The sequence below is a fragment of the Gossypium raimondii genome, chromosome 3, assembly GCF_025698545.1.
Source record: "Gossypium raimondii isolate GPD5lz chromosome 3, ASM2569854v1, whole genome shotgun sequence".
NCBI lineage: Eukaryota > Viridiplantae > Streptophyta > Magnoliopsida > Malvales > Malvaceae > Gossypium > Gossypium raimondii.
In genome coordinates this window covers 27,279,962-27,303,136 of record NC_068567.1, presented here as the reverse complement: position 1 = coordinate 27,303,136, position 23,175 = coordinate 27,279,962, and the positions used below count along the sequence as shown (strand labels likewise).

Sequence of the window (23,175 nt, the reverse complement as noted above, 5' to 3'; positions counted from 1 at the left end):
TGTGATTAAATGTTAATTATATATTTTACACTAAGAAATAAAAAAAATGGAAACGAATTCATTTTCCAGTAAATAAAATAAAGATTAATCGATTCTAGTTGAAAATCTGACCCAGGGTTTTTGTTCGTTTTAAAACCCTAATAAGCTCAATAGTTAATCCGTCTCACTGTTTCCTTCTTAACCTTTGCCTTTGGCTTTGTTCGGAAGCCACATTCTCTCTATCTCGCTATCTCAAAATGGAAGGCTCCGTCGAAGAAACGGCCAAGGGAGTTTCCGATTTAGCAGTGGGTTCGGCTTCCCCCGCAGAAACTCAGAGCAAAAAGTATATCTCCTTTCCTCTCTCTCTCCCTTTCTTGCTACTCGTTTGATTCTTGAGAAGCAAGCTGAAAGAGAAACAGTTGGATTTTTTTATTATCAATCTGATTATTTATTTATGTAAAATGTGTTGCCAGTGCTCGTAAGAAGGAACTTAAAAATAAGCAGCGGGAAGAGGAGCGTCGCCGTAAGGAGGAGGAAAAAGCAGCCAAACAGGTACTTAATGTGATATTTACTTGCTTATTTTCGTTTAGAATTAAAATTTGCGAGCTTTGTTTTTTATTTTATTTTTTTGGAATGATTATGTATTAGATCCATCTTGCTTTTAACTATTTGCTACCTTAAACAATAATATACGTTCAAATTTGGCTAAATAATGATATCCAGATTATAATTTCTCAAGAAAACTAACATAGTATATTATTTCTATTGAATGCGTGATATTATTCTTGTAGCTGTTTGATTAACATTTTGATTTCGTAAAACAAGAAATAAATTGTAAAATAGAACTTAAAAAGTTATATCTTTTAGTAGTTTCTTTTTGGTTTTATCCATTTTTTCTAGAAATTAAAACATAAACAATTCAATGCTTGTAGTAAAAGTAACAATGTAATGAAGTTGAAGCCTTTGTTTTGATCAGTTCATTCCTTTATGTCTATAAAGCATAGCAGAAGGAATGCAAGGATAGTGCTAGATGCATGTGTGACATATTGGAAGATTCTTGTCTGGTTCTTCAAGGAATGTTTGAAAAATAATATTTACTTGATCGATTTGTATAAAAGTAAACATGTCTCAGCTTTTTATTCTCTCTTTTGGTGGTAACAGGCTGTTAACTGTACTCGTGCATAAATGTTAGATATGTATACTAATATAAGAATGCGTTCAATGTGGGGTTTTAGGCACAAAGCCGAACATCTATGGCTGTACTGATCATTGTTGGTAGCTGAAGAAAGGACTCAATAATTGTTGGTCTTTTAGTTAATTTTAAGTACTGAATAAGAAGACCAAGAATATTTTCCTCATTTTGTCATTTTATCATTGCTGGAATTTTACTATTTCATTATGACCTCTTTGGCGACCTAATTGTATTTTTTTATTCAGGCTGCAGCCAAGGCAAGCTCACATAGTCAGAAATCTGCTGGAGCTGATGATGAAGATATGGATCCCACGGTATAGTTTAATGATTGCTGTAAAAGTACTTTTCACAATGAATGAATGAAAGAAAATTTCATAAAGATTGCGGTGAACTTCTTGGACCTAATGTTAATTAACCTTCTCTTGTCAGCAATTCCATGAGAATAGGCTGAAATTTCTTGCAGCCCAGAAAGCAGAAGGAAAAAATCCATATCCTCATAAGTTCTTTGCGTCGATATCTATTATTGAATATATAGATAAATATGGAAGCTTAGCCAATGGGGAGCATATTGAGGATATCTCAGTATCTTTGGCTGGTATTTATATGAGCCACTCTTACTCCAGTCGTATCATTATTGTGTCCTGGATACATTCATTTATTTACTTTTGGAAATGACTCATGTTTCTTTTATGCTAGGTCGAATTATGAGCAAAAGATCATCAAGTTCAAAGCTTTTCTTTTATGACTTGCATGGTGATGGTGCCAAAGTCCAAGTTATGGCTGATGCAAGGTATATATGTCCATTTTTATCATAAATTTGGATGCCCTCCCCCTTTTTCTTTTCCAAGTTTTCTCTTATTGGAAGGTTTATGAGAAATTCGAGGCAAAAACAATGTACTCTATACTCAATGTTAAATTTTCTGAGATTTTATATTCATTAGAAAAGAACTACATTTTAGGTGCATCATCCAACTAAACTGTTGAGCATGTCGTGAACATTTTATGCATTTTATTGTTATCACAACAAAAAAAAAACTACATTTATAGGTGCATTTTCCAGTTAAATAATTGAGCATGTGGTGTATATTTTATTTATTTATTTATTTTTAACGTTACGTTGTCTGTTTTTTTATTAGATATATGGTTCACATTCAAGTTAAGGACGGCTTATATTAACCACTGGGAAAGGCTATGGTTGATATTTCAGTGTCTCTCTCTCTCCAGTTTTAGCAGTGTTTGAAAACTTATTATGATACAGTGTTTTATTTGCTCTGAAAATGCACTAAAAATTTTCCAGTTCGTAATTCAATATCTGTCTCAATTTTAAGAATTCAGATATTGTAATCTACTGTAAATCTGTATGCATATGTATAGAGTAACTGAATATCATTATTTTAAACACATACAAGCTAAATATTTCAGAGGCATTACCTTGGCCCCTGTGAATATGTTCTAGTTGAGATTAGTGATTGATTATGTGCCTTTTGTCTCTTTTCCTTTCCACTGCCCAGCTCCGATTCTCTTATCTTTTTATATAATTTTTTTTCTACTGTTACTGCAGCAAGTCAGGCTTGGATGAAGCAGAATTTGCAAAATTCCATTCCAGTGTGAAGCGTGGTGATATAGTTGGTGTCACTGGGTTTCCAGGTTGGGGAAATTATACATCACTCTTTCTGTTCCCAAATGTTTTTCATTTTTTTGGGTATTTTCTCATAAAACTCTTATTTTTGTTGTTCTTTTTATTAAAATTTATTATTAATTAAACCATAAAAGTTTTAAAATATGTATTAAATGCCTTCTCTTAAAGTTATGCTGGCATGGGAGGCAGAGAGTAAATTTCTCTTAAACTGGGAGCAAAAATTTTTTAATTTCGGCCGTCCTTCATGATATTCTAGCCATTCTTTCTATTCTTGTAGTCTTCATTTCTTTGGTGGATGAGTTCTTAGTATGTATCCATATTTTAAATTTCATTATAGTGAGCTTTATTAGTTAACATTTCTTACAGCATTTTGTAAAAGATGGTGTGGAATCTCCTCTGACTATTGACAATCATCCTTTTTTGGGGGGTTTAAAATTAACAAATTTCTAGAAGCTTTCTTCTTGTAGCTGTCTTTCACTTTTTAATTTTGTTCGTTGCTTCTTCTAGGAAAAACAAAGAGAGGGGAGTTGAGCATCTTTCCTAAGTCATTTACTGTTTTATCCCATTGTCTCCATATGATGCCAAGGCAAAAAGCAGGTCCTGATGCCAGTGTGAAGGTAAACCAGTGTTCAGTGTGACTGTCTGATGTTTGTTAAGATCCTGATAATGACAATGTTTTTCATATCTTCACAGAAAACTGATTTATGGGTCCCAGGAAGTACCAGGAACCCTGAAGCATATATTTTGAAGGATCAGGTAATATTTCGTATTTAATCATAGAAGCTTTACTGGATAATTGGTTTCCTGCCATCTACTATGTTAAATGCTAATGCATTTTAGTGTAGCTTGCTTTAAGCTGCAACAGCAATTCAAACTCACATCAAGAATTTTTCATAATTTTTATTAAATGAAGAATGGGATGCTTATTAGGAACTGATCTTTTCAGATATATTAGTTATTACATTTTTACTCTTGCCTTTCTATTTTGATTGCATCCCGTTGGCTAATATTACTGAAAAACTGTATGATGCAAGTCTGGAAGCCATTATATCTGTCTTTTATGACAGTCCCTGATCCTTGGAATTCATTTGGTTTATATTTGAATTTTTTAAATGTTAGGAAACTCGATATCGCCAACGGTATCTTGATTTGATGTTAAACCTGGAGGTTCGTCAAATATTCAAGACCAGATCTAAGATCATTTCTTATGTAAGGAGTTTTCTTGACAATCTTGATTTCTTGGAGGTTAGTCGTCTATTCATTATATCAAATTATCAGTTCCTTTATAAGTCTTCCTTTTTTAATGTTCCATTAATGTGAATATTTCATCATTAGGTTGAAACTCCCATGATGAACATGATTGCTGGAGGTGCAGCTGCCCGTCCATTTGTAACCCATCACAATGAATTAAACATGAAGCTCTACATGCGTATTGCACCAGAGTTATATCTTAAGGAGCTTGTAGTTGGTGGACTGAATCGTGTTTATGAAATTGGAAAACAGTTTAGAAATGAGGGTATTGATTTGACTCACAATCCTGAATTCACTACTTGCGAGTTCTATATGGCTTTTGCAGACTATAATGACCTGATGGATCTCACTGAAAAAATGTTGAGTGGTAAGCACAACTAAAATTACCTGTCATTGGAATATACCTTTCTGTTCATTTCTAAATTTGTTGGGTTTTCTTGATTTATCTACAACAGGAATGGTCAAGGAACTTACAGGTGGCTATAAGATTAAATATCACTCAAATGGCCTTGAAAATGATCCAATAGAGATCGATTTCACTCCGCCTTTCAGGTTTATGGATCGCTTTTACCATGATAAGAATTGTGAACAAAACTGAAAATGTCCTTTGTAGTCACTGTTGCTAATAAATTTGTTACTAATTTTCACAGGAGGCTTGACATGGTCGAGGAGTTGGAGAAGATGGCTAACCTCAACATACCCAAGGACTTTTCCAGTGATGAAGCTAACAAATATTTGGTGGATGCATGTGCAAAGTTTGAGATCAAATGCCCTCCTCCTCAAACAACAGCACGTTTATTAGATAAAGTATGTCTCCTGTCTTTGCTCTTTCTCTTTGAATAATTTTTATTTGAATCAAGGTACTTGGTGCTCATTGAGCTTAAGCTTTATGTAATATGGAGGGTGCTCAGCAGCTAATGTTCCTCACTGAGGGAGTTCGAGGGTCCAAGTGCTGAACTTTTGCTAGTTTACTACTGGGCAGGATGTGACCTAATCTTTCAACTGGTTTATTTTCCAATAAATTGAAATGAAAGGTTCATGTAAGAGAACAGAATTTGTCTTGACTTGATGATCATATGGAGTGCAGATTGATGTGATATTTTCTGTTCTACATTCTATCATCGGTTGGACTTTTCTATAATTGTATTATATTACTGGTCAAGTTATACAATTGAAAGACTTATAACCATAAGAACTGCAACTTTAACTCCAGTCGAGAGATGGCTAGCTGCTTAGGCAATCTAGAATCCATACCAAGTAAATATCTAAGTTTATTGAGTTACTATTATAATAATATATTTTATTTAATGCAGTAGTTAAATTGCTGCATTCAAAGGCTTTAAAAATAGTAACTTAATATGGTAAACTTTAAGAGTGCAGCAGAGGCCTTGGCAGAACCCATTGTTTAATGATAATCTCAGTCCCTGCTTCCCGTAATTTGTTTACATTGTGATTGTATCTACGACCAATTTGATTCTTGTAAATGTGAACACGTTTTTGGCTTATTTGTGTGTATTGTAATGGGAATTTTCAGTGATATTATTGGGGCTTTTAACCATCAGAACCGGATAGAACATGTCTATTATCACCTTTCACTGGGAACACAGTTTAGACGTGGGGCCTACACATGCCCATCTTCTAATAGAAGTTTCATTTTTATTTTCCTTGTTTGCAGCTTGTTGGACATTTTCTAGAAGAGACGTGTGTGAATCCTACTTTCATAATCAACCATCCTGAAATAATGAGTCCTTTGGCTAAGTGGCATAGGTCAAAACCAGGACTGACTGAACGTTTTGAACTTTTTATCAACAAACATGAAGTAAGTTTATTCGACATCATAAATCTAGTTTAGTTTCTCTGTAATTTACTTTGGCCTATGAGGTTTATTTTTTAAAAAAAATATTATTTTCCAACTGTTCAGCTCTGCAATGCATACACTGAGTTGAATGATCCTGTTGTACAACGTCAACGATTCGCCGAACAACTGAAGGTATCAAACAGTGTCACAAGTCTTGTGCATGGTGGTTACTTTAATTAAGATATATAGGGACTTTTTCTCATAGAGATGTTGGAATATTAGGATCGGCAATCAGGTGATGATGAAGCAATGGCTTTGGATGAAACATTCTGTACTGCACTTGAGTACGGATTGCCACCAACAGGTGGTTGGGGACTGGGCATTGATCGGCTAGCTATGTTATTAACAGATTCACAGAATATCAAGGTTCTTTCTTTCTCATCTCTGTGGGTGTGCTCTCAAGTTTTTTTTTTTTTCTTTGAGTATTTGAGAATATTACCCTCCAAGAACCCTTTAAATACATTAAAACATAGAAAAATTTACATTTCCATGTCAGATACTTATCTGTATCAGATAGCCACACCAGAGTCCGAGTAATATATATGTCAACTCTGCCATGCTTGCACCATGAGATTTTCTTTGGCAAAATACTTAATTAGATTCTGTAATTGACTTGTTAATGGTCACTCATACTCTCTTGCATGCTATTCAAACAGGAGGTTCTTCTCTTCCCAGCCATGAAACCTCAGGATGAACCATCAGCCAAAGGTAATCAATTCGATATCACTCTGCTTAGTTTGCCACATCATTTGATCCTTTTTTGCCGTCCCTGTTTAAATATGGAATGTTGTTTGGTTTTCATATTTGGCTTTGTGAACGGCATATAGTATTGTAGCAGGTAATGCACATGGTTTATTATTGTGTTCAGTTGTTGATTAGAAAATCATGTCGATTTATCCGACCAATTTTCGTTTATCATGTTGTATTTAATTTGTTGTGTGTCACACTGATGGATTGATGGTTTTAGCAGCTCCAGGAACATAAGGGAGTTCAACACTTGGCTTTGATGTGCTGTGTTTACCGTAAGAGCTGTCGAGTTTTTTTGTTAATTTTTCGAGAGTTACCTATTATGGAATAGGTATTCATGGTATATGATAGAAGTCAATGGTATAGTCTTTATGTGGAATTGGTATAAAAATATTTTGCATATTATATTACAAACCCTCAGAGAAAAGATAATAGACTTTTGTTTGTTTGTGTGTGGTATTTTAAATGGATTCTCCTTTACTAATATGATCATTTTTAATGTTGTCTCCAATTGCCTGTTTTCATTTAGCATCTAAATTAACTTCGGTCTTGCTATAGTAAAAAAGGAGTCTTCTTGGCATTTAGTTTACAACCGTGCAAACAATATATCAAATTTACAGTGTTTTTCCCAATTTTTGGCATATTGCTACGAGTCAACAAATGCCGATGTGGGAGGAGATCTTTAATCGTGTAGCAGACAAATGCTGTTAATATATTTTGTAGATCTGCGAAATGAAAGTTTATTTTAATTATTAATAATCTTTTAAACATAAAAGAAATTAAAGTGTGAAAATGGTATTGGATCAGGTAGAGGTGTGTACAGTCAAACTCAAATAATTTATTTAATTGGAAAAAATATAGCCCAGTCACAACCTGTTAAATACTTTACTTTTATGTAAGTTGATAAATATCATAATTTACCTTATTAAAATTACACAACACGCCAATAACAAAGCAACCAAATGAGACGCTTGTTTTTATTATTTTTTAAACAAAAACAAATTTGGAAATTTTTTTCACATTTTGGCTTATATTTACCTTATTTTTAAATATGTATTTATTTAGCTTTTAATATTTTTACTTTCAATAATTATTAAATTATTTTTTTTGAAGTGGTTAAACCATCTAGTTGATCCAATTGAACCATAACTCCAATCGCTTCAACCTTAGCCATACTCACATTGCAAAACACCACAGATTCTACCATATCTGAGTTCATTTTTCTTTTCTTTTTAACAAAGACGATTATAGCTAAGATAAAAGGAAAAAAACTGTAAAAATATAGAAATTAAAATTCTAAATTTATTAAATTAATATCTTATGAATAATTACATTAATAGTTGAATTAAATTCTAAGCTCACTTTAATTCTTCCTGTTTTTGCAGTTCTATACACTCAACCAAACAAAAGAAAAAGTGCCATTTTCTTGGCCCTCTTTCCCTTGATAACTTGAATCTCAAAAATCAAGGTGGTTCGAGCTTCTTCCACAAATAGAACGCTCTTCTGATAATTGGATCAGCTGAGAATCCTTCTGCATATGCACTTATGGCATTCAAAAGGCTCGTGAATTTCTCCCCATTGTCCTGTTTTCAACCATCATAATTTACAGTTTTTAATGTTTCTCCATTTTATGATATAATATGAATATATCATGCAATGCAAATGTTCCCAAACATGCAACATTCAGGTGTCTACAACATCATATGCCAGTCATAGCCAATTTTTCACAAATCCAAGAGTGAACTTCAGCAAATCGTATATATAGTGTAAATCTTTTGAAACTAAATCAGTCCACAAACCTCGGGTTTATTAAATGTGAGATCTCTGGTGGAAAATGGTACCATATAGAATGGAAGATCACATCTCAGCATTGCCTACAATAACATAAAACTTCAAGTGTCAGGATAGATACATAAGATAAAGAAACTTGTAATCACATCAATGCTAATTGTCCACAAGCAGGATGAAAAGATCACCAAGTTTTTGCTTAAGACGGCTTGATCAGCATTTGCTATCAAGGCCTGCAAAACATTACATAGAACTTTAGTTCGTCAGTTGACTTATAATATATAACATAAAAGAAAAAAATAAAAAAAAAGAGAGAGGAGGCTAAGGAACCTTATTTCACATTAAAATTAAAACTTTTAAAACATCAAAGCAAGCATGCAGAAGATTCTCACAGAGCAATAAATGGAAACCACGCCTCATTTTCTTCCATCAAATCCCAAAATGATAATCCACCTCAAGTAGAACGAAATGTCTTCTTATGTTAAATTCTAGAATGAGAATCTAGAGTTTCTACTTTGGCAACAAGGAGATTTCCCTTTGCGGGTAAGAATAACTACTATTCACCATAATGCAGTCTGGACCATGGAGTTGTTTGTGAATTCAGGATAATTAGTCCCTCCCTATATAAACTCACGAAAAGTCTTTTGATTAACCTCAAGGAAAAAAGCACGTAGTTCAGAATATCCATGTTAGGTCATAATGCTTTCATATTTACAAATCTTCAAGAAGTTTAAAACAAACTATTTGAACCTGTTCTTTCAAAAAGGAGAAGTTTTATATCAACAAACTAACTCACCCATCAAACATGACCCTAAATTAAGAATCATTTCTAGCAGCTTCAGCTTTAGGGCAGTAATTGCTCTTAATATGTGGCTAGAACTTAACCCATAAGATCAAAATTTCTCACATGCTAGAGCCGATTTAGGTTCAAAACTAGAATGAATCCTGAAAATGAATGATTGAATAAACAGAAACAACAATTGGTCCAAGTAAACCTCATTTATAGGCCAGTTTATGTAATTATTGGGAATCAGGACGTCCTTGAATATATATATTCAAATCACACCCCAACCAAGTCTACAACTTGTGCTTATGCAATTGACCCAACTTAAATATAATGCATCTGACCGCAAAAGATTGTACATAAAACAATCTTTTAGTAGCATGCACATATTCATTTTATTTTCATCCTGAGCTTATTCTACCTTCCTGATGTGGTCCACTTCAACTTCATCAACACACTTCAGTAAATTCTCCAATGTGCCTACATACAAAGATCATAAACAAATACAACAAAACAAAAACAGATTAGGAAAAAAGTTAACAGTGGCATAGAATAGAAGAGAATACACAATGCATGAAAACCGGTAGCTTTAAAGCAAATATAAAAGCACAACCCCAGCTAATTTAATGTACTTAAAATAAAATGTTAGAAAATTAGAGCATAATGAAGTCCACAAGACAGTTTTGAAAAAAACATATCTACAATCTTTGGAGCATGAAATGGTCCATATCACATTAAGTTGAAACCAGTATTTCAAGGATGATTAATTGGACAGATTGATATGATAGTCATATGGGTTCCAATATCCACAAACATGCTACAATCAGTATATGCACAAGTTGGAAACTTCAATAACAGTATTAAAACCAGTATTAACGATATTTCTTAACTTTTCCAAGGGGAAGAAGCATAAATCTATTAGCATTGACATAGAAGCTTCTCTAAATCTCTACAATCCAAGCACGTGCTGGAATCAACAATTGACTCAAGTATGCTGTAATTTGACAAATGATTACTCATAAAAGGAAAACATATACTAATAGCTACCATAATAGATTATTCCATAACCTATTCCATACCAATATCTTTTATTCATACACAAATTGATAAATATCTAATTTGATAGGGCATATATATTTTCCATGTGTATGCTCAGCCAGATATATGATGAGTACATTTTTTTCTAATACTAAAAGATTATATTCACAAGTGTACTTCACTCCATTTAGGTGACAAGACATGAAGAGCATTTATGAAGTTTTCACTTGCTACTCAGGCAACTGTACTTTTTTTCCTCCTATATTTTCAATGGAACCAGGTAAAAGAAGATTAAATTATTCTGGCAAGGGATTATCAGTTGCCACTGATAGCTATGTCTTGGTCTAGTAGTGGCTCAAGGCTTGCCACAAATCATGGTGATATTGCATCTTTGAAGATAGGAATGTAACTCACAAAAGAGAGAAGATACAAATGATTCTCATATTCTTAAAGAGTATAAATACAAATAGAATGAGGCATTCAATTGGTTTTGCATATGACAGCCATTTTGCTAAACCCATCAAAAGGATATAGAAACATAAAGCTAGCAGAGGATAAACATTTATCAAATAAAGGTCACCCAGAGGCATCATATACCCAACAGAACCTCCAGAAATGACAATTTAAAACATTGCTCAAATCCAGTGAAACAACGCCAACTTCCTTGCTTATATCCAGGGTGAAATAAAACTATTAATTTGTTCATTATTATTCCAGGACGACTAGCATACTCATTACTAACATGAAAAGGGGTGAATAGTTTCATCTAATAGAAAAATAACTGCAGAATTTCAGTTCTTAACAAAATAACATACCAAACTTAGTGATAAGTTGAACAGCATGGACATTCCCAATTCCATCAACTCCTGCACTTAAAATGCATTGACATCAATAATCTGAGGCGCAATCTGATTGAAAAGTAAATTAGGATGGAAAATTCTGTAGTGAGATTCAAGGTAATGAATAGATAAGCATGCTTATGTTAACCTTGGAAAGAACTCAATTTTCAAGCTCAAGTAGTGTAGAAAAAACATCAGGTAAAATGTAAGCCACTCCAACTCACCCAAACTCTATCTAAACAACATAGTTGCATTCTATCGCAGCAGCTATGCATGTTGCATCCAAAATTTCAGAAACAAAACGTTCAAGCCTCATAAATACGAACACAAGAAAAGGTAAAACGTAGTCTCTATTAAATGCAGCAACTAATCTTTTAATTCACGTAAAATTTCCACTATAATCAGATATGTCAGACTTATGCTATAGTTTGTGTCTTTCTGGAAACCAACTTTTATATATGTACACGGCCAAAGCAGTGAAAAAATATAAGAACTTCATTTCTCCATTTTATACTTCCTGCAAAATCTAATACTAACAAGCTATGCTTTCACTCCAGGCATGACCATCATATAGGACCCTGCTGAACCAAAATGAATAGGACATCCACTTCCAAATAAAGAGAAAAGCCCAATCCAGAGTCTCAACACCAATGAACATGCACCAACTATTTTCTCTATTGAGCAATCATGAAGAAGGATTCAAGTGTATACAATGTCCTTGACCCAAACGTCCTTAGTCCCATTTCCACTGTACCGTATTTCTAAAATAATCAGGTAATGTCCTAACCTGTCATATAGGAGATGTGAATACGCTTATTTCTTGTCAATTACATTTTCCAATTTACCTTTATTTCACAGGGTCTCCAGCAAATACCTCCTCCTGGTATGATTAATAATATAACAGGTTTAACCCCACAACAAGTGGCATGGTCATTCCTAAATTAATTTTAGGTTCCTGAAGTGACAAATAAATAAACAAATAAATAAAAGAAACTTGGCAGGTTCCATAGGTCATTCCACACATGACATCATCTCTTCCACTAGTTACATAATTACACACCAGCCATCACCCTAAATACAGTTTTTTTTAGTATATACAGCTAGCTGATACCTCATGGTTAATAAAACCAAACATCATTTTGGAAGGAAAAGACTTCTCATATACCTCATCTCTCTCGTGTTTCAAGCTCTGATTCCAGAGCCTAGTTCTCACTTCTAACTAGTTATTTCATAATTATAACATCCTATTCAGTATTCCCTACTCCATACTTCCCAGATCCCATTCCTCACATCCAAATCCTACTTCTTCATCACTTAGCCCTAGGTCTTTGACAATCCTCCTTTCCATCCTCTCCACCTCTATCATGTATTCACATTTCCACACCCAAAAACCAGATGAATCATTTACATGAAACATAGCTCATCCAAGAGATGGTGAATGCAAACTTGACAAGAAACTTAAACAGGAAATGCTTTATATCACAAATAACTTTGAACTTCTATATGATGTATAAATAGAAAATGTATAACTTCTACAAATGGCTAGATAAAAGGAACCAGGTTCAAGTATAAAAATATTGCTCAAATCAATTTGTTGGTGCTTCTCCATGCCATGAAGTAACTTAAGGGAATAATAAAAATTGCTGGACAAAAACTGGTGAATATTTTCTTTCTTATTTTACTGAGCATATTTGAAACTAATATTATGACAACCTGGGATATTATCACATCTATCACCCACAAGAGAGACTACATCAACAAACTGAGAAGGTTTCAGATCTCCATATCTTTTTGAGAAATCCTCCATTCCAAATGAAACCATCCTGGGAAAGCAAAGCAATAAAAATGAAATCTCAGATACTTAAGAACCAAGGCAGAAAATCTAAAACTGAAAAGTAAAACAAACTTCGTTATCTTTGGCAGAAGAAACCACCATAACTAATATCTTAAAGTTCCGAATTTTCAACATATTAGTAAATTTTATCAGTTCAACTTTTCAATATAATTACTAGTAACCATCAAATTATAATCTAAACAACTGACAGAAACAGCCAGTGTGTGATGTCAAGGAATCTACTCTATAATGAATAATCTGCAGGTAAAACAAGATTTGCTGGGAAAATAAGATAGTGGTGCACATCTAGTTTTACTTTTATAACCCCAAATAGCTCTGGCCTAAAATTAAATATCTTGATATGGGTACCAAATTTCCTAAACTACTTTCAGCATATAATTAATGAACCTAAACTAGTAAAAATAGTCAAACTTTTAATTACTAGTTTATTACTAATAACATCATCATAACTTACAATGAAAATGAAAAAAACTAACAAGAGGATTCTTCGGATATAACATTGTAAAACTTATATTTTAACTGTCCCAAATTGGCAGCTTCCACTATATTTAGGAGGAAAATAGTCAAATGACAAGGGATAAGCCTAATCTATCAATATCCATGAATTCAGATATAGCATTGAGAGTTACATTAGCAGGGGTACGCACACATCAAAAATGATAGCCAAATTAGAAAGTCTCCTGTAGAAATATTTAGAACCCATATACTAGACCAAAAGTCCTTTAGGATACCCAAACATATGTACAGCACAAATTTGTACAAAAGAAGCATACATACACAAAGAGAGACGTATATTTATACATATTTATACATATATATATGGAAATAAGCAAGCTGCCCACTATATGAAAAACAAGGTCTTCATTACCCTTTCTCAATTCAGGTTAAGAAAGATAATGTATCAAAGAATGTATACTAACTCATAGCTGCCCACTATATGAAAAACAAGGTCTTCATTACCCTTTCTCAATTCAGGTTAAGAAAGATAATGTATCAAAGAATGTATACTAACTCATAGCCACGTGGTGCAATTCGTAGTAGGCGTAATGAAGGACATAGGATCTGAAAGAAATCCTTGTCTGGGGAGACAACTCGAACCTGTCAGGAAAAAAGTTAAATCCAAAGCACCTAATCAGAAAGGCAAAGTACTAAAAAACTGAGTATTTATATGATACTAAAATTGGTTTCTTGGTTGCATAATACTTAGTCAAACCCTATGAGCAAAACTTATTTACAAAAATCAAAGCCTGTTGACTTCAGCCCTGATATTTATAAGACAACTACTTTCTTCCTATTCCATTGTGATATACATGCTCTACCTCTTTACTCACATATAGATGGACAAGGATTAAAAGAAAGGAAATATTTCCATTGATATCATTAATCATTCAGCCATTTTAAGAAGGTATCGCTTAATTGTCATTAACTGATTATATAACGTCAAGAATTATTTTGAAATGCTTAACTTTTTGAAAATTTAAATCATTAATGTGATTCTAATTTTTTTTTTTTTACAGAAACAGATTTTAATACCATAAAAACTGAAACTGGCCAAAAACATCTCCAGTTATTTCAATCAACATACCTCCACCATAAGTCATCAGTGGAGTAACAGTAGCTACCAAGTAACCAGAGAGTCAACAAGAGAAACTTCAGACCACTTCAAACTTTTGAAAAAGTAAACTCTTAATATAGCTCCAGCATCAGGTAAATATATGTCTTTCCTTAATTCGTGTAAGAGAAGCATGTTCAATAAAACGATTGCCAATTTTGAAATTTTACACCCTTTTTTCTTATAATTGTTATTAATAAATGTGATATCACAAAATAAATTGAACAACTGATTGTCACATGCGAAAGGAAGTACCTTTGAACGGGTGAAACCTCTTTTACTCCAAACAAAACTAAAAGTCCATATCAAAGGGCATGCTCATGTTTTCCCAAATAAGTCTTAAGAAAATTACCTTAAACCCTTCATCAACACTCCTTGCAGCCAGTGTCCCAATCACATCATCAGCTTCTACACCAGGTACCTGCCATAGACTAAATTCTTAATTACTTGCTACACACCAAAAGGATCAACAAATTCATAAGCATCTCTGGAGTCTAATCAGTTATACCTCTATCACCTTAATGGACATAGCTTTGATGGATGCCTTCAAATATTGAAGTCCCTGCACTATGGTATCCGGTGTAGGAGGGCGGTTGCTCTTGTATGAAGGAAACAGAGTATGACGAAAATTTAAACCTTCAAAAATTGATAATATGTTTTCAGACATTTATTCAGATGAAAATATGTATATTTCCAGTCAAAAAGTGATATAACACAATGCATGTTTCTTTACTTGCAAATACTACAATTAATACCTAAAGTCAAAAGAAAGTTTAACAAGAGTCAAATGCACCGATGCAAATAGGAAAAAGGACCACATCGTAGGCCTCTTAAAAAGATACAATAAAGATAAAGCGTTGAAACCTAGATCAGAATATGACAATATTTTATATCAGTTAATGCTTCTTATAAGAAATAAGTCCATGTATAAAGCAAGTGATACAATTAGAAAAGGCTCTCCCAGAAGTACTTTAGGTCTAAAAGTCATTGACCAGGAAGACAGTAGCTTAGAAAGGCAGACCTAATGGTTTAGCTTCGCCTCTCTACAGAAGCTCATACATCGTCCATGTTAGCAGAGGTTTCCTGTTTATCATACGAACAGAGATTGGGAAAAGGACTAATGCAGCACTATAGAAAATGTGATAGCACACAATCAAGATAACTATGGTTATGTCTAAACTTCACAATGACCCCAATCCATCAATTACATATTATAACAGTCAAGCAGTTGGTTAAAATGGCCACTGCTTTTTCCTCACTTTCTCGGAAATTTGTTAATTAGCAAACACATTTCTTAAATATATGCATTCTTTTAGTGTTTAAATCTCAGTAAATGAGAATTTATACTAAGCAAGAATTGCTCTGTCTATTCATCTCATTCAAGAAATTCTTATTTCTTAAAGTCTTTCTCTATGTCAGTCATAGCAAGTTCAACTAAACCTAAATTCCAATGTGAGAAACCTCCTAAAGATAGAAGTTAAAGCCGACATAGTATTGCCCGTAACATGTTGCTTTCTAAATAACCACAGTTAAACGGACTACTAGTTCTTTGATGGAGAAATAGGGATAGAAGCAAGAAACCTGTCAAAGATTGTCAAACAAATTGGAAATAAGCTTTCCCATGTGAAATCTGCTTGTGAAGCAGAAGCAGAAATGATAGTAAAAGTAAACTGACAGGACTTTTAATTTACAAGATATCAAGAGAGTGAGGAAATCATTAGAGTGGTATTATTGGTATTTATATTTGAAAAGAAGAAAAAAAGTGCGATTATTAGGCAGTCATAGTCAACCAGAAGTGGTTATATGATTATATTTCATTCATTTAAGTTTTTGTTTCTAGTTGATGGATGGGGTATAATACGCATATTGGACTTCAAAATTCTCACTTTAAACAACTAAGGACATGCAAAACCCCCTCAATCTGAAAGAACCAAGGACTTAAAGATCTGGCCTTTACTTTTACATGGAAGATCAGGCCTTCAGTATGATATATATATACACATATGTAATGTGTCTTTGCTTGTGTTACACCCACAAGGCTTCATCATAACTTATCCAGTTTCGCAGACTCATACTATCCCAAATTTCACGATTGATTTCTATGAGATCAGTCTACGTCAGCAATTTGACCACACAATTGAAAAAAAATTGCATCAAAAAGCATACCTTTTCCCATGACATTTTCTTTTGAAGAAATAGATGTATGACCAAATGGAATTCCTGAAAAGAAGAGGTCCTTTTTATTAAAAATTACTTAAAGGAAGAGCTTCAGAAGCCATGGAACTCCATGCCACTGACTACAAAAGGGATCACCATACTAGATCATATCCAGCACATAAAGAGCATAAAGCGCCCAAAAATAAAATCAATTCAGGTGCATAGCAATCCACAGTAGCTTCAAATAACATTAAAAGGTTTCGTTTTGATCGTATTGGGCATCTTAGAGATGCTGAAGTGGTTCGTAAAACTTCAATGAACAAAATGATTCAGATTTCATCAGTTTTTAAGCAATATTTTGAGCAAAAACAGGAAACGTCTTACACAAAATTTCTACCTCTTTTATTAAATGATACATCCAATTGAATTCAAAATCTGCATATATTTTCTAGGAAACAATATTAAGATTGGAAAGAGTTTCAGATCTTCATACATAAATTTAAGCTAAAAGACTTTTACACTACAAATGACATAAGTATACAAAGTTTTTTTTAGCATATAATAGTGCTTATAGGCACAAAAACGAGCTCAAAAAAATGTATTGTCTATGCTCAATAGTCAAAGGTAGTGAAGAACTAATGGGGGCTTTCAACCGAAGTGTGGGCGAATGACTTCCAAATCCCTTGATATCAACATGCTAAAAGGTGAGAGAGAGTGCGAGAGAGACGGGGAACATTTCAAACTGGTACTATACTTACATAACACCTAGCACTAACATTAGGATGAGAACTTCTATATGAACTATCCCAACAATCACTAAGACATTTGAAACCAAAAAATTTTCTCAAGAGCATCAAAGATTAGTCAGAGTTTCTAAACAGATCTCATCCCCGAGTAGCCAACAATCTGAAAGTTGAGGATAAACTTGGTATTTCCCAATAGTATAGTTGAACAACAGAATTCATACAAATACGCTTATGAGAACAAGCTTCATACCTATGTAGATGTGTATATGAAAGCAAAATAGATACATATAAAGAAAAATATAACTCAAAAAAATTAGCATCCAACAACATGTTTCTAATTTGTAATGCCATACTTAATATTATTTAAAATTAGGACTGCTTTGAAGTTAAATTTTGATTAGGGATCCAACGTTTATCTGAGTACTTCAGAAGTACTGGATAAAAAAAAGCACAAACCTATTGCACAACAAAAAGAAAAATGACTTGTTAAAATCTTTCAAAAGTGGCACTGCACTAGAAAACATATTTCTGTTAAGCTAAGAAAAATTACAAATTTCAGAATCCCAGTAGGAAATATTGATTTGCACAGGCAACATTAGAGGAATAAATGTTCCTTGGAGAAATAAATGGTAATGAAGAAAGTATAATTGATACTCTATATGTTTAAACGGATTTTGATATAAAGCTAGCCCTTCTTTGGTAGTCAGCATCAACTGATGCCTTAAAGACTAAATAAAGGGAATTGAACAGAATTTGAAAAACTAAACAAGCATGTGATAGCACAAAAGAAGAGAGCAAGTAAGGTTAACAGCAGGCATGAGTGCATATCAGGATGTTCGCATAAAAGCCCACTAGCTCAATGGAACCTATGCTTTAGATTGTTTAAATTTGGGTTCCTGAAAGAAGGAAAGAAAAGGACCAGGAGAAACAGAAACAAAATATATAAGTTAGATAGGTCAGATCAAATGTATTTGATTTTTTTTTTCTAGCCTTCAGTTAGATTTAGGTAGTATTATTAAAACATGATCAACCTAATGAAACCCACAGCACAAAATTGTCACACATGTTTTTTTTATATAATTTATGAAATAGAACAAGAAAGTGTACTGTTTTATCATAATTTTGGAAATTTCAAGAAATAGTGGTAAGTACTGAACCAATTTTCACTCTTTTAGTTAGGTTTTCAAGAAATATGTTTAATTCAGGCCAATTTGATTAGTCCAGTTCAGGTTTCTCCCCAAGACTTAACATGATCACTCCTACCATCAACAGAAATGTATATGAAACAAAAGTAGATTAAGTATGGAAAATGTTCACCAGGGCAACAAGAGCAAAACTAGTTAAAATCAGTTCCATTTAAAATCCATTTCCAAAAGCTCAAAGATCTATTTAAATAGTAATAAACCACGCTTATAAGGACAAAAGGTAAAATTATCTGTTGGAATGAGAGCCACACATACAGTGATTTATAAATTAAGTAATATAAGGAAACAATAATACTGAATTTTTAAAACTAACCATCATGGTCAAACACCACCTGCATGAGAAAGGGGGGAAATGCATAAGAAACACTGTATTTGGAAAATTATACAGCTATATAAACAGTAAAATGAAAATGCAAAACAACTGCAATGACAAGCTATAAAATCACAGCAAGGAATACCTATGGACAGCCCAGCACAAAGCCATAAGAAAGAAAATTCTAGTGATACAGCTTAAAAGACCATGCAGGTTATGCAATTAACAACTTTCCAAGAGAAAAAATAACTGAATAGTCAACATATACTCCATATATTTGTGTTAATTTAGTGGGAAAAAAAATCATAAAGTTCATTACTTTAAGTTCCTTGTTTTTCTGTTGCCATATGGATGGTAATAAGTTTAACACATTTGTACTTAAAATTAAGAAGCTTCATGTGAAGAAATTCATATAAGTTTTCCATTTAGCCTTTTCCTTTTCAAGAGAAAAGAAAACTACACATTGTTATGTTATACAAGCTCTAAAGGCAATCTTAACGGCAGTATAAGGTAAAAAACTGTAACTCAATTAACTCATCAAACTAGTTAATCCTATGTATGAATATCAGACCAAAATATCTGTATTTCTACCTAATCAAATGCTATAGGTATACTAACATGGTAGATCAGCAAGTACTTAAAATTAACTTTTGACAGGATACTAACATACAAAAAAAAACATGCTTTATTAGAATAATAATCAAGTTTACAGCCAGTGAGACAAACCAAATTAGTATGTTATTAATGATTGATAAATCATAAACTTTTCAGTTTGCTACTCCCTTGAAGGCAATGTAGACAGATTTCAACTTTAAGATCAAACAACATCAGTTGGAGATTAAAAGTGCTTTCTTCTATAAAAATTCAGTGGCCCCTACATTTAGTGAGATAGTTTGCTACTGGTTATAAATATAGCCCAAACAGACAATATTTGAAAATATTTTTTATCAGTTTTATGGATCTTTTCTTTTTTTTATTAGCGAGAGAAAATTTAATATAGAAATGCCTCCTATTAATAAAAATGTCTTTATGCCTTTCCATCAATAACGTCAGACTCCATTTGTTTACAGAACTTCCAAATTCTAATACAAAATGTAATGCCTTCAAGCCAATCTGGGACAGTGGAGAAGTAAACAGACAAACATCTCTAAAAATGTTGTTAAGAAAAAACAAGACAATTAAACGGAAAAATAAAAAGCATACATACCGCTACATGTGAAGGAACAAATTCCAGAACATCAATTATCTGCAAGATAACAATAATTAGAAATGCCTTAACCAATACAAAAAAATTGAAAATTAAAATCTTAAAAAGATTCTGAACAAGTATATAAAATTTCAAGATTTTTGTTATTTTTCAAACAATATAAAATATTTTAAACAGAGTTGCCTAAAAAGGAGAGCAAAATAATCTGTTAAGGAAAATGCCTTCTATGAAATACATTTTCCCATGGAAAAGTATTTTCCATGAAACAGAGCCTGTAAAAAGTGACATCCAGATCTTCTGGAACAACTGATAAGAATCATGCCACCTCTGATAGTTTAACAAAGAATCAAGTACTTCCATCATGAAAATAATGCATATATCAGCAAATCCCATAATTCCATTGTATATTCTGTATTACCAATGAATAAGTAAAACAGATAGCAGGCAACAATGAAACTACATCAAATGAATGCCTTCAGCATAAATACAATAGAAAGTAAAACAAAGTACTTCCCTTAATGACGCATGTATAACTTACAAGTGATAAAGCTGTAAATATAGTTAAAACCCAGTCACCGTTGCCATCAGCATGTGATAGGTACCCATGGTGCAGTTTTGCTACTCCCAACATTACATGAAAACATGGGGGGAAATAAAGTAAAAAGTAAAATCAGTGTAACATAAGAGACACATGATAGGGAGAAAAGTTATTTGTAAAAGTAACTTCTACCCAGTTATAGGCACAAAGAAGAATAATTATGTCGGAACTTGGACGGTAGTTATTATGACGACTACACTTTTAGAAAACGAATTATATATCTAAGCCTTTTGTTTTGTTCATGTTTAATTTAAGAAATAATTTACCCATTGACACCAAAAACGAAAACCAGGCAGCAACAAGGAAACACCTAAGACTAGCAGCAGAAAAGAAGATAACAAAAGGAACAGTACTTCTAATATGATGAAAACAAAAACCTTTACAGAAAATCAGAAAACATGATCGGCATGAATTACCTAGAAGTTTGTAGTAGGCCCTATAAATGACTGATGTGCCATCAATAAGCATTACTCTACCATTTGAGGATTTAGCATTCACCACAGTTTCTTGAAGGTTGGCTCTCCCTAGAGCTGCCTCTTGGTGAAATATTTGTTCCTTTTTCGAAGAAATCACTGCATTCCCATGGGGAATTGGATGATCACCAGGTACAGTAGAACTTAAGTTACCAGATAAGCTACAGTACTGCTGTCAAAGAAAAAGTGCATGAAAAACATCAAGAAAAAGTTACATAATCTCCCTGTAGGATATGCATACTATCTCCCACAATAAAAATAAAAAGACTGCAAAAGCAAAAAAACCCATTTGCAATCCATCAACCACCAACATGATGCATGCTATTTAACTATACTATTTTTATGTTTGCAGGCAATCTATGTATACTCATTTTCCCACATAAATGGTATATTTCAGTTCCAAAAGCTAAGTTCAAACGTTGTAATTATAGTAACAACAGCATTCGTACAAGAATGTATTGATTGGTCTGGAACCAAAATCTACTAAAGGGTCACTGAGGATACAATAATGGGCTATATGCATAAATGAGAATACTGTCCTAACTAAAATTCAAACAACTGACACTGTTTTCTAATCAAGAATATGCAGCCAATAAACAAGAGAAAAAAAACTCTTCTAAGGTTCTTATTCTTCTTGCCCTACAAACATTCTTGAGCAGTACCTTCAGGGTTTGAAATGGTGAAGGGCGGATCACATATAATCTGTTAAAACTCAATAATTTATTTCCATCCTTCAGATTCCTTGAGAAGTGTCTCCGAATGCAAGGTAGACTCGTCCATAAGCAAGGAGTGCGAAGATTCATAGAATGAAAACACGCCATTAATTCATAGCAACATTCCTTTTCTCTTATTATGATATATGCATACAAGAGCCTTCAAAGATGAATTTAACCAGAAAGCCGATTGAAATCAATTCTCCTGCAATGGAAATGGCATGATTAAACGAAATAACTGGAATGAAAAACAAAAAAGGAAAAGAATTTTCAGCCTGCAATGAAATAAATTCTTTCCAAAATATTTTTTTTCAATCTTTCATTAAAATAATAAAATAAAAAAACATTACATTGAACCTCCGTCAATGGCATCAGAGAAAATAATAATTCAAACATAGAAGCTCTTAACTAAGACAATATTTGCAGCCGCAATCACCATCCAAGGGTTTAACTAAAACATAGATGCTCTTAACCAAAAATAGAACATTCTTTTTAAGCTTTTTCCTTTGGAAAATTTTCACATTCCATTTGAAAAATACAACCCTAATAAATGAGACAGCAAAAACACATAAATAAGAAATAATATAGTGGGAAATTAATTTTTCTTTAAAAAAAAAGAGAGAGAGAGAGTAAATAGTCTTTAGAAGTAGGAGCATAAAAGGGGGGGAATTTAGAATGAAGTTTGGTTTCTGTGCACCTGGAAACTGGATTGGATGAGAGTGAAGAGTGGAGAGTGGAGAGTGGAGACAATTGCCCGCCAAAGCCCCAAACATATGGATTCTTTTTCTTTGAAGCACCCTGTTTTAGGGCTCCCTTGAATTTTGCTATACCCTATACAACAAATTAAATTTGTTCAACTACGTACATCCGCCGTATAGTGATACTTTTTACGGATTTTATCTTTTGAGAAACCCCTTTATTTATGTAAGGGTTTTGGATTATTTTTCTTTATCTAATAAAAAATAAGTGAAATTTTACATTATTTATCATTTTTTGAATCAAAAGCTTGTCATACAAAAAGCGTTTAATGCTTGCATTTTCTACTATGGTCCCTTCTCGTGTTTTTTTTTAAAAGATAAACTATCAAAATAGTCATTTTTATTTACCTCATGTTACATTTTAATCATTTAGGTTTAAAATATTACGTTTTAGTCACTTATGTTATCGTATTGTAACATTTT

The 23,175-nt window shown here is 33.0% G+C and overlaps 2 protein-coding genes across 4 annotated transcripts; one reads left to right on the top strand and one right to left on the bottom strand.

The window, feature by feature from the left end:
- The first annotated feature begins 82 nt into the window (after positions 1–82).
- LOC105793961 (lysine--tRNA ligase, cytoplasmic) lies at positions 83–7,177 on the top strand. The gene is made up of 17 exons (XM_012622880.2): positions 83–322; positions 453–531; positions 1,417–1,485; positions 1,601–1,766; positions 1,868–1,961; positions 2,733–2,818; positions 3,318–3,427; positions 3,504–3,566; positions 3,930–4,055; positions 4,146–4,428; positions 4,517–4,613; positions 4,712–4,868; positions 5,737–5,880; positions 5,983–6,051; positions 6,142–6,285; positions 6,576–6,627; positions 6,890–7,177. The coding sequence occupies exons 1-17, from the start codon at positions 237–239 to the stop codon at positions 6,901–6,903; spliced, it is 1,839 nt and encodes a 612-aa protein (XP_012478334.1). The 5' UTR covers positions 83–236; the 3' UTR covers positions 6,904–7,177.
- Positions 7,178–7,946: 769 nt separating this feature from the next.
- On the bottom strand, positions 7,947–22,931 carry LOC105793962 (uncharacterized). Of its 3 annotated transcripts, none has more exons than XM_012622881.2 (16): positions 22,692–22,927; positions 21,944–22,199; positions 21,225–21,453; positions 20,749–20,828; positions 20,211–20,249; positions 19,004–19,022; positions 16,749–16,802; positions 15,091–15,218; positions 14,935–15,003; positions 13,983–14,068; positions 12,829–12,938; positions 11,092–11,142; positions 9,660–9,718; positions 8,643–8,687; positions 8,466–8,540; positions 7,947–8,249 (listed from the first exon to the last, which is right to left on the bottom strand). In XM_012622881.2, the coding sequence occupies exons 2-16, from the start codon at positions 22,100–22,102 to the stop codon at positions 8,130–8,132; spliced, it is 1,323 nt and encodes a 440-aa protein (XP_012478335.1). In that variant the 5' UTR covers positions 22,103–22,199; positions 22,692–22,927; the 3' UTR covers positions 7,947–8,129. The 3 variants fall into 3 exon arrangements, with proteins under 3 accessions (XP_012478335.1, XP_012478336.1, XP_052484195.1); XM_012622882.2 differs by having other exon boundaries at positions 21,225–21,450; positions 22,692–22,926; XM_052628235.1 differs by lacking the exons at positions 7,947–8,249; positions 8,466–8,540; positions 8,643–8,687 and adding an exon at positions 8,932–9,074 and having other exon boundaries at positions 22,692–22,931.
- Positions 22,932–23,175: the final 244 nt, after the last annotated feature.